This window comes from Ochotona curzoniae, unplaced genomic scaffold (assembly GCF_017591425.1).
Source record: "Ochotona curzoniae isolate NIBS_2020 unplaced genomic scaffold, NIBS_Ocur_1.0 contig_66, whole genome shotgun sequence".
NCBI classification, from domain to species: Eukaryota; Metazoa; Chordata; class Mammalia; order Lagomorpha; family Ochotonidae; genus Ochotona; species Ochotona curzoniae.
This window is the reverse complement of record NW_024466512.1, coordinates 28,339,992-28,352,309: the sequence shown is the minus strand read 5'-3', so window position 1 is coordinate 28,352,309 and position 12,318 is coordinate 28,339,992. Positions and strand designations below refer to the sequence as shown.

The 12,318-nt window shown below is 42.5% G+C and overlaps 1 protein-coding gene across 6 annotated transcripts in view; it reads left to right on the top strand.

Annotated features, from left to right (window-relative positions):
* EXOC6 (exocyst complex component 6) overlaps nucleotides 1-12,318 on the top strand; it is a 138,720-nt gene that overhangs the window by 125,156 nt on the left and 1,246 nt on the right. For 4 of the 6 annotated variants that reach the window (XM_040992455.1, XM_040992450.1, XM_040992454.1 and 1 more), the window contains one exon: nucleotides 11,248-11,360. In XM_040992455.1, the coding sequence (XP_040848389.1) occupies nucleotides 11,248-11,360 (113 nt within the window). Of the gene's footprint in view, nucleotides 1-11,247; nucleotides 11,361-12,261; nucleotides 12,274-12,318 lie in introns of those variants that run through there. The other 2 variants (XM_040992452.1, XM_040992453.1) reach the window with 2 other exon arrangements.

Genomic DNA, 12,318 nt, shown 5'->3' with positions numbered 1-12,318 from the left:
AAGTCAGTACTATTGGAGTTGGGAGGGGAGAGGGTTCTTTCAAATTTGGAGAAGCTGTTCCCTGTGCTTGCCTTTCTTCCCACGTGCGCTGAGAAGGCGTGTACCCAGGAGCCCCGCGCCATCTGGCTTCCTTTCCTCAAGAACTGCTGCACCCTGCGCCACACAACTTCCACATTCAGTGTTTTGTATTGGCTAATCTGTATTATTTCCTTCTGTTACTTCTTCCAGAGTCAGTCTATGCAAGCGGATCTTTTTTCTTTATAGCTTCACTGAGGTAAAAATGACTCAGTAGAGAGAACTAAAAGACTAGTGAACACTTCTCACAAGTTTCAAAGTTTGATTTCCTCAGTATTGGAAGTCTTTGGATTTCATTGGTGAAGTCATTGCATAACTACCTGTTATGCAAGTGTAGCAGATGATGTAATGAATTTGGACAGAAAATTTAGTATGTGACCCAGTAGTGTTTATTTAACATGTTTAATGGTGGCACCATTGCTTACAAAAGGTAATTTCAGAAATGGAACTTTTCATTGTGAAATATTTCAGTATATTCTATAGCACAAATTAAGCCAATAAATAAACCAAGTAGTCTGACCGTCAGAATTAGCCTTCAGACATTACTGATAACTAATATGTCTTAATTATTAGCTTATATATAAAGTAAGTGGTAAAATAGCCATATTGTTATTATACAACATCGGTATAGACTCAAAAAATTGTGTGTCAAAGGTAACATACTAATTAATTAATTAGTTAATTAATCTTAAAAAAAAACTGTACATCACACTCCACTATTTGAAGTGGGTCTACTTGAAGCTGGGTTGTTCTTTCTTATATTGAATAATAGTTAGTTGGATTTTTCAGAAATAGGGAATTTAAAATATCACTGATAAGAACTTACTAACATCCTTCTGCATTTATGAAGAAGTTTAAGGAGATTTTAGGCAAATGTCTATTATTTGGATTTAAATACATAATATAAATGTTTTAAACCCCGAGTGTGTGGGAAGGGCAGACGCTGTGGCACAGTGCATCAGGTTACGGCCTTGCAGACCTGCGTGCCATGCCAGCTTCCTGCTGATGCATCTCGGAGGCGGATCTGGAGAGCGTTCTGCGCTCCTGGTTTCCGGCCCCTCCCTGGCTGTTGTCGGGGGGCGGGGTTTGAGGAGTGAACCAGAGGATGGGAAGGGCGGGGAGGCTTAGCATCTCCCAGTGTCTTTGAATCTCTGTCAGTCTGCTTCTTTTGTTTTTTTAAGACTTCAGTGGATTTGTTAAAAATGTATTTATTATTACTTGAAAGATAGATTTACACAGAGGAGGGACAGAGAACAATCTTCATCTACTGGTTCACTCCTCAAGTGCCCACACGAGCAGAGCTGTGCTGGTTGGGAGCTGGAGCCTGGAGCTTCTTTCAGGTCTCCCACAAGGACTTGGGCTGTCTTTGGTTGCTTTCCCAGGCACATTAATAGGGACCTGGATTAGAACTGGAGCAATTGGGGCTTGAACCAGTGCCCATGTGGGATATAGGTATCATAGGTGGAGGCTAAGCTACTGTGCCAGCCTTATCATTCTGCTTTTTGAGTAAATGAAAATAGACATTGAGTTTTGTGTATGTAACTCAAGTGCCAACAGAACTATTTTAAAAAACTGCATGTGGCAAATGCTGAGGTATTTATTGCATTTTAAGCTGCTGCTTGCAGAGCCAACATTCCATCTAGCCCAGTTGCTGTTGTTCACTTCCAGTCTAGCTTCCTGCTAATGCACCTGGGAAAGCTGCAAAAGATGGCCCAAGTCCTGGGTCCCTGTACCCATATAGGAGACCCAGAAATAGTTCCTGGCTTTGGCCTGGCCCAGCCACAGCTGTTGTGGCTATTTGAGGAGTGAATCAGCAGATGGAAAATCTCTCTGTCCTTTCCCCACCCCAACCTCCAAACCCTGATTCTGCCTTTCAAAAAAAAAAAATCATTAAAAAAAGGAGGAGGATAGTGGTGCTGCTGTACAGTGGCATATCAGGCTAATCCTATGCCTGCAGTATCAGCATCTCATATGAGCTCAATTTCTACTCCCAGCTGTTCCACTTCTTATACAGCTCCCGACTAATGGCCTGGGAAAGCAGCAGAGAGAGTGGCTCAAGTGCTAGTGTCTCTGCACCCACATGTAAACCTGAGGGAAACACCCATCTCCCAGCTTTACACTAACCCAGCTCTGATCATTGCAGCTGTTTGGGAAGTAAGCTAGCAGAATATCTGTCTCCCTCTTTGTCTCTAACTTTTTCAAGTAAACTAAATATATCTTTTAAAAAATAAATATATCTTTTTCTAAAAAAAAAAAAAAAGCAAAAGCAAAACTCTGGGACTGATGCCATGGTGTAATATATTAAGCCTCCAGCTGTAGTGTCAGCATCGCATTTGGATGTTGTTCCCAAGTTTAAAGGCTGGCTGCTCCACTTCCTATCCAGCTTCCTGCTACTGTGCCTGGGAATGCAGGGAAAATTGACCAAAGTGCTTGAATCCCTGCTACCCATGTGGGAGACCCAGGAGAAGTTCCAAGATCCTGGCCTCCAATCAGCCAGCTCTGGCTGTTGTGACCGTTTGGAAAGTGAACCAACAGATGGAAGATATCCCTGTGTGTGTGTGTGTGTGCGTGTGTGTGTTCTTTTCTATGTGTACATCTGCCTTTCCAATAAAAATCAGTAAAACTTCAAAAAGAAAGATATTCCGTCAACTGATTCGCTCCTAAAATGGCTGCAATGGCCAGAGCTGAGCTAATTTGAAAGCAAAAGATGGGATCCAGGAGCTTCTTTTGGGTCTGCCACCTGAGAGCAGGATCCCAAAGAAAAAGATTTACTAATTTTATTTGAAAGGCAGAGTTAGGGAAAGAGATTTATTCATATACTGGTTCACTCTGCAGTGGCCAGGTCTGGGCCAGTCTGAAACCAGGAGCCAGAGACTCCATCCAGTCACCTATGTCAAGTCCTGGGCCATCTGCTGCTGCTTTTCCAGGGACCATTAGCAGGAGCCTGGAGAGGAAGTGGAGCAGCCAGGACTGGAAATGGTACTCAGCTGGGATGGCAGTGTCACAGGCAGCTCCATGACTGCGCCGCAGTACAGCCCCTCAGGAGGGTACCCACTCCTGCACATGAGAGCTGCAAAATCATCAATTCAGAATCTCTGCTAGAGATAGGAAAACAATCACCACAACCAAGAAAGGACTTACAAGATGGGAAAGAGTAGAGTTGTTGCTTTCAAGATATTAACTGTGTACTGTTTTAGTAAAATTCATTCTAATATATTAAACATGATAGTTATGTATCTGTGCCACTTTAGCTATTGTAGTAACCCAAAAAGTTCAACATGAAATCAAGGTGGAAGTGCATCAGTCCTATTATGCACATCCCACTATTTACCTCTTTTCCAGATTCCAAACTCACTACTTAGTGGTCATCCAGGGTGATACATAACTTGCCATCAGAATACTTCAGGAACGCTGTGTTTCTGGAGTTGTGGGAAGTGACTTGAAGCTGAACAGGGTGCTTGGTACTCACTGCTGGCATTTAGAGAGGTGGGACTGGCAGAGAGATCTGGCCAGGTGGGACACTTGAAGAGGTCAGGCTTGGGTGAGGGTTGTCTGAGAGCAGCAAGGCAAAAAGGGCTAGCTGACTGGGGCACAATCCTGTGTGTGCTCCTTTAAGCCTTGCTCAAGCTGCCTCCAACTGCTACCTAACGTTGTTGGCTGCAGGTGAGGTTTTTCAGATGTGGCACTTTCAGCTAACCTAACCAGGGGGGAAGAAAGAGCAGGTGCTTTACAAATCATGTAGAGCTCACCATTGGATTTCTCCAAACGTTTAGAAAAAGGATTTGTCTTTTTCTCCACTGTGGCTAATTTCCTAAGACCAATTTTTCTTGAATCCCCAGGGGCTAATTACTGAGGATTTGTTTGAAGGACAAGTATTTCTTCCTTAAAACTGTGTCAGGGTTTAGGAGTTTTGTTTGAATTTCAGAGGCCCTCGAGGAACCTCTGCCTCGGGTTTGTTTTTCGGAGGCAAAGGAAAAATGATCTGGTTTACTTTCAGAATCTGCCAAGCAACCTGAGGTCCCAGGTGGATTGAATGTTTGGGAAAAGGAACTTGGGGGACTAGGGCTGACCCTGAGCCTCCCCAGGTCACTGTTCCCGTTTACGAAAGCAAACCTGGTATCCCCAATTGCTTTTCTCTTGAGGTTGGCTTAACTTTATTTATCTTCTGTCTTGGGTCACTGCCCCTGAGGTGCTTCAAAAGAAAAATCCAAAAAGACCCAAACAAAGAAAGCTAAACCAGATTCAAGGGAAAAATGACCTGGCAGTGTGGGTTCACTTTTACAAAGGCGAAACACTCATCTCAATGGTTTTAAGTCTTCCTAGATTCAGTGTGTCATTTCCACAAAGTGATCTCAACAGATCTGAGACCTGAGCTTCTTGGGTACAGATTAGGAGTGAGTCTGTAGGACAGGAAACTGTCAGTGAGCTAAAGGAGTTGACACAGATTCCTCAGTGATTCTGAAGTGATTTAACTATTTTGAGCATATAAATGGGACCACCCATGCAACGACTTTTCCTTAAGCTGATCTTTTGTTTGTTGGACACACACAGGGAGTGCAGAGGAAGTGAAACTTACAACTTACTTACAAATATTGGCATACATCCATTTGATGTTATCAGATTAGTTATGAAGGATTTTTTTAAATCCCTGGCGAAAAAAAGTTAGGATTCTAATTTCAGATAATCATATAAATTGTGATGAGATAGAGCTAGGTGTATTATTTTGCTGTTCATTTTTATAAGATCCATACTTTGCTCACTTCCCAAAAGGATTTAGGGTGGAATTATTTTACTTGACTATTGGAACAAACCCATTTATAAAACATAATACCAATTTTCATTATCATTTGCCTTATGTTAGCCTTGAATAAGTGTTTACAAAATTGTTTTTAGATCATCTGAGGAGATTTTTGTGTTTGTTCATGTGTCATCTACAGCTTTGAGCTTCAGGCATATGTGTTAACTAATAAATTCACCTGTTGAGACCACATCTCGCTGTTTATCTGTAAGACTGAATGAATTCTGTGACATTAATAACATGTATTATTTATGCACAACCTTGTGAAGAAAGCCAGGCTTTAAACTGACGTGAAGTTTTCTGATGTAAGCTTTGCTGTGAAGGACGTGGGGTGGCCAGGAAGCCTGACCAGTGGTGAGGTGCAGTTTGCAAGGCGAGAACTGCTGGTAAAGAGTGAAGTCATGAGCAGCACCCCAGTTCCCACTTCCTTGGAGATGTCACTCCGGCTCCAGAGCAAATCAAAGGCTCCTTGGTCAGAACAGCCACAGCTGGCAACCTGTGCAAGTGGGTTCATTTCCTGAAATCTGGTTGGCATAGTTGTCAGGTGAGATCTAGAAATAAGGCCATGGTTTGGGGTTACATATTTTTTCTTTAAAAAAGTGAGAAAAGAGCCTTATCATTGTTATAGATGAATGACACTGGTGGACGTTTCAGAAACATTCATGCTGCTTTCTCTGGTAAATTACTGAACTCGATGACCAGACCCAGTGTCTATCCAGAGGGACTCTGTTCTCTGCATTGGTGCACCTGGCAAAGGTTGCATTCACTTGCCATTCTCTGCCTGCAGGCCAACATTTTCTTTTTTCAGATAGCTTTCAGAATCAACCAAAACCATTTGTAGGGGACCCATTTTTTGTACTAATTAAGTCTTTTTAAAAGATTTATTTATTTTTATTGGAAAGTCAGATTTACAGAGAGAAGGAGAGACAGAAAGATATTCCATCTGCTGGATCACTCTCCAAGTGGCCACAAGTACCTGAGCCGATCCAAAGCCAGGAGTCAGGAGCCTCTTCCAGGTCTCCCACACAGGTGCAGTGTCCCAAGACCTTGGGCCATCTTCTACGACTTTCCCAGGCCACAATCAGGGAGCTGGAAGGGAAGTGGAAAAGCCAGGATATGAACCAGTGCCTATATGGGATCCCAGCATATGCAAGGCAAGGACTTTAGGCTACCACACTGGGCCCCTGAAAGTTTTTTGATATAAAAATACTGTTTCCTTGCTGTTTCCCTGTTATGATGTAATCTTCTTGATGAAAGGAACTTTGGTTTCAGTACCGTGTGTCTGATATCTAACACAGCATCCTGCATGTTAAGGATGGATGGGCAGTCAATGTTGTGAAATAAATCAGTCTTATCCACATCTTAGAATCTTTTGCCCACATTGGCAATGCGCTCTTTAACCCTTAATGTGAACTTTTTTGCAGATTTATACAGGTTAACTATTACAGTGTGTATTTTTATAAAGAATTCATAAGAACCTGTGCCTTGTGGCACACTCAGTTAAGGCACTGTTTGCATAGCATGTAATAGCATAGGTTTAATTCCCAGCTGTTCTGCTTTCTTTTTTTTTTTTTTCTTAAGATTTATGTATTTCTTTTGGAAAGGCAGATATACAGGACTGTAGTCACTAGGCTACCGCACCAGCCCCTGTTCTACTTTCAATCCAGCTTCCCACCATTGTGCCTAGGAAAGCAGCAGATGAAATGATGGCCCAAGTTCCTGGCCCCCATGTGAGAGAACTGCAGGTTCTGGTACCTGACCAGCCATGGCTGTGGTGTGCTTTGGGGAGTGAATTAATGGATGACAGATCTGTTTTTTTTTTTAAAGATTTATTTTATTTTTTTTATTGGAAAGGCAGATATACAAAGAGGAGGGACAGAGAGAAAGATCTTCCATCCGATGATTCACTCACTAAGTGAGCACAACGGCCGATGCTATGCCGATCCGAAGCCAGGAGCCTCTTCCAGGCCTGCCTCCCATGTGGGTGCAGAATCCCAAAGCTTTGGGCCGTCCTCGACTGCCCTCCCGGGCCTCAGGCAAGGAGCTGGATGGGAGGTGGAGCTGACAGGATTAGATCCGGCGCCCATATGGGATCCCGGGCGTGCAAGGCGAGGACCTTAACCACTACACCGTCACACCAGGCCCCAGATCTTTTATTATTATTTATTTTTAATTATTTAAAAAATGTATTTATTTGGGCCTGGTGCAGTAGCCTAGCAGCTGAAGTCCTCATCTTGCATGTGCTGGGATCCCATATGGGTTCAGGTTCATGTCCCGGCAGCCCTGCTTGCCATCCAGCTCCCTGCTTGTGGCCTTGGAAAGCAGTCAAGGACAGCCAAAAGCCTTGGGACCCTCCACTCACATGGGAGACCTGGAAGAGACTCTGAGCTCCTGGCTTCAGATTGGCGCAGTTCTGGACATTGTGGCCACTTGGGGAGTAAATCATCAGACGGAAGATCTTCCTTTCTGTCTCTCCTTCTCTGTTTAACTGACTTTCCAATAAAAATAAATAAATCTTTTTAAAAATTGTATTTATTTGGGGGGAGCAGTAAAAATGATTTATTTATCGAAAAAGGCACTTACAGAGAAGAGGGGGCAGGCGGGAGAGCGGGGGTAGAGTCAGAGACGCAGAGATCTCTGGTCTTGCTCCTTCAAATGGTGGCAACAGCCCAGGCTGGGCCAGGCCGGGCCATGCACAGGAGCTTCTTTTAGGTCTCCTACATGGATTCTAGGGCCCAAGTACTTCAGCCATCGTTGGCTGCTTTCCCGGGCATAAGGGAATTGGATCAGAAGTGGAGCATCTAAAAAGAAAAAGTGGAGCATCTGGATACTGGAACAGGTGCCAAAATAGGATGCTGTCCATTGGTATATGTAAGAGACAGGGCTGGAGACAGAACTGACCCAGCAATTGCAACTAGTATGTGCATAGGCTGATATGGGGACGGACAGAGCCAGACCCCATATGGGTAAGGACACTTCAGACAAGGTTTTTTGGGGGATTCCCCCCAACTGAAGCACTGTACTCAGAACCCCAGCCCATGAAAGAATCACAAGATCTATGGTCTGACTGTGGAGTATGTGTGTCAGAGCTGCACCTCCTCAGTGGCTTAGGCAGAGCAGTGGATCGCATACCCAGATGCACAGGGAAAATATGGCAGTCCATTGGAGCCTGCAGAGGACATCTGGTACCATAACAGAGGAAGGAGGACAGAACAAATTGGTCAACTGTCCCAGCCAATTGTTGGCAGCAAATATCTGGGTGAATGGAGACTACAAGGTGGACCTTAGATCCAATCGACCTTGGAAGGATTTCCTCATCCTTGGATCGGCGAGATAAACAGCATTTCAGAACTATTGAACTATTGAAGCCACTTGAGCAATGTTCCACACTGGGGACCCTGGGATGATGTCTGGTGACCATTCCCCATCCCTGGGTACTGGGGCGGTTGGGAGGCTGGGTGCAGCTTCTCCCTGTATCTATCCCTTTCCCCAGATACAGGAAGAAGGAAAAAAATGAAAACAGTGGTTTCGCCCATTTTACCCTCACCCTTGACCCTTTCCACCCTAATCAACTATGTAAACATCATCATTAAAAAAAAAAAAAAGATACCGGCATGTCAGTTCGCAACTTTATATGCTACACCACAGTGCCAGCCCCAGATGGAAGACCTTTATCTACCTCTCCCTGTCTGTTTCATTCTGTCTTTTGAATAAATGAATCTTTTAAAAATAATAAAATATTACTGTAAGTTTGAAAGCATATGGGGGGCCCGGCAGCATGGCCTTGCGGCTAAAGTCCTCACCTTGAACGCCCCAGGATCCCATATGGGCGCCAGTTCTGATCCCGGCAGCTCCATTTCCTGTCCAGCTCCCTGCCTGTGTCCTGGGAAGGCAGTCGAGGATGGCCCAAGGCTTTGGGACCCTGCACCCGCGTGGGATACCTGGAAGAAGTTCCTGGATCCTGGCTTCGGATCGGCATAGCATCAGCCATTGCGGTCACTTGGGGAGTGAATCATCGGATGGAAGATCTTCCTCTCTGTCTCTCCTCCTCTCTGTATATCTGACTTTGTGATGAAATAAATAAATCTTTAAAAAAAGCAAGCAAGCATATGGGTAAGATTTGTCTGCATGTGACTGGTTAAGCTTTATGGTCCCTGTAATTGCTATAGTGATTTGCCTGTAAGTATCCATACGTGAAAACTATAACCATAATGTTTCTTTATGGAAGAAAATCTGCTTCTGTAGTCACAGTTGGAGTGGGACTTAAATCATTAGCAGGCTCCGGCTTTCCCACCTGGTAGCGGGGAGGCGTGTGTGTGGATCAACTCGGGAGAAGAGCCTTCTTTAAGATTCCTTCCTCTTCCGTTCCCAGAGGTCACAGTGCTAATGCCTTTTGGAAAACAAGGGAGATTACCGCCAGGAGCCTGGGAGGCTCTTTCTGCTGACTGTGTGCGCGCACATGCTTACACCTGGAAGCGGATTCTTTCCCGTTGTGTGGGGCACCATCCTTGCTAAAAGAATCCTCATATATAAAGTCAATGAACATCATTCCTAACTCTCATGCTGACTTATGTTCACTGTAGAATACTAGGGAACTTAATCCCACCACACAAATAGAACAACCAGACCATGTTTATTCAAGTTTAGCCTCTTTTTTGGGGGGGTGGGGGAGGAGTAAGTGTTTATTTGAATTAAATAGCCAAAATTTTCAGACATCTTTCCAAATGATATAAAATTCTGTGCAAATGTTTTTAATAACCAAATGATATACATGTGTAGACAATGCCTCATTGCTTAGCCATTCCCGTAATATTGAGATGAGACTGTTTCTGCTAACATTTTTGAGATTAGCATCTTTCTACCTTTTCACCTTTATTACTGTTTCCTTAAATTGCATTTCTAGAAGAGGGATTACTGATGGCCATTTCTTAAGGTTCTTAAGCTCATTACAGAAACTTTCCAGAGTAATTATACTGATTTACATTATTAACAGCTGAGTGTGTGAAAGTGACTTCCCCTCTTTGTGAACACAGAGAAAAGTGTACTTGTTCGGCCAAACAATGATCAGAAACCGTAGGGAGCTTTGTAAGTTCCCTGTCCTTTTGCAGATAACGTTAACATCTAATTTATTGCTCCAGTGTTACTGCTGTTCCAGTGCTGTAGCTTTTGGTGGCCTAGAATGTTATCTTGTCTAAAATAAAACATAGGGGCTTTACTATAGTAGTTAATATTTTCATTCCAGGATCTGCCACCTTTTAGAAAAACTTTTAGTAGCTGTTAATTGAATTGGGAAGAAAACGGGACAGCCCCTTTCCCCACCTAAGGAGAAGCTAGTTTCTGGGACCCGTTCTGCAGGTGATGTCAGTCAGCAGTTTTAGTCCTCCCACAGTCACTGAGTAGGCTCCCTTATCCTGACTAAATGCAAACGCTTCCTTCATTTGAAAGCAAAACTAAAGGACCCCTCACTTAGTAAGTTAAAACAAAAGGAAAGAATAATATAAAAACTAAGGAAGGTAGGGAGGCAGTAAGTAAAGCATTTAGCTTCTGAAACAATTCAAATAGGGATAGGAAGTTGGTTTTAAGTGGCTAAAAAGGGATTAGGGTCTTAAAGTTGGATAAGGAGTTGGGTGCTTTGGTTTAGGCAGGGCATTGCTTTTAAAAGATTACTTCCATATTTGACACTGATTCTAGCTGGAGATTATACAGCAAACAGCCCATTTGAAGACATCACAGAAAAACAGTTTCTTTTTTGTTGTTGTTTGTTTATATAAAATGATTGCCTGGAGTCAACAGGCTGAATCCCAAAGCCCTCATTTCATAATAATGCCAAGGATCACTCACCAGGGAGAATCCAACAGAGGTTGTTTAATGCACTTAATTGAGATTATCTGAGCTTTTGGTTCAAATTACTTTGGAAAAAGTCTAGGTGCAAACAGCTTCTTTGCAAGATAAACACACTTTCCCCTAAGAAAAAAAGGTTCAATATAAGTTCTTTAAAATTATGCAGTTAGTAGCACCAACCTTCATTAAATTAAATTTGGGTACTAAATGAATCACATGTATAGATAAAAATTGCATTGCTACAAATGGTAACACAAGTATAACTAGTATAATTAAACTGTTTTTATTATTTTATGATTAATAGGAAATGCAAACAGGGATTTTATTAGAAAAGCAGCTCCTGATAATTTTAGTAGCTTCAAAGCAAAATGGTAGTATATACTGTGTTAGAAAGTACAGTTAGTAACGTTTTTGAAAATGTGCATTTGTTTTCTGTTCCATCTGAGAAGCAGTTCACATTAAATTGTACCAGGAAGCACATTTGATTATATCAGATCAAGTGCTGATTTATTCTTTTCCCCAATCTTCCTCAGCTGCTTGACCTGTTTATGGTTTGGGATTGGTCTACATATCTGGCTGATTATGGACAGCCAGCTTCTAAGTACCTTCGCGTGAATCCAAACACAGCCCTGACTCTTCTGGAGAAGTGAGTATATTCTGAAAACCTTCATGGACAGCGTCGTAGCATGCTGGGATTCAGTGATGCAAAGTGGAAGCAGAGATTTCCACCAAATGAGAAATGTCTTTATGCAATGCAAAAGTTCAGCTCATTTTAATGCGTCTTTTTTTTGCTCTCCGGATTTGGGTAGTTTAATACACAATTGCGGCTTATCCTGATGTGGACAAAATAATTTTCTTCCCGTATTATGAATTACAGGTTTATCAACTTTATACATATCTTTTTAACTGGAAATATAAGTGAGAGTTGAAGCTTGTTTGGGGGGTTTTGTTTGTTTGTTTTTAATCCGACACTGAGGAGAGAAATGGGTCAGGAGTTGGGAACTGGAAATCTTGCCAGCAGTGCCCTGCAGTCCGCATGTCACCGTAAGGGGCTTGCATTCTTTTCAGTTAAACAAATATGTGATTTGAGACCACAACAAAAACTAAGTTAACAAAATCTGTGGGTACATTTTGTCCAACGAAATACAAATTTAGATGTTACCTTTTCCTTTCATTATGGAGCACGCTTCCTCTTCACTCAGTGGATTGCTGTTGAGATTTTAAATTGTTCATTCTTATTTTCCTCCATTTCTAAGTGTATCTGGCATAGTTGATTTAAGAGAACAGAATATGCTGTTCAAAATTCAATTCAATTTTCACTGTCATGAAAAATGCTAGTTTAAATTTCCTGGTACTGTTCTTTCTTTCATCTTGTCTTGCTATAAATGTGATTTACAGAATTCATTATGGAATGGTACTGGGATGTGCATATTAAGGCCAAGATACTACTTCGTATAGAAGGCAAAGCTGTTGATTTGTGAGTGTGGTTGCTGCATCCTGGGTTTGTTAATGCACTTTTTCTTTGAAGTGTATCTTTTTTAGCACAGGATTAGTGGAAGGTGATTCAGAACTTGCCAGGTTAGTCTACTTGTGACACTGCGGCT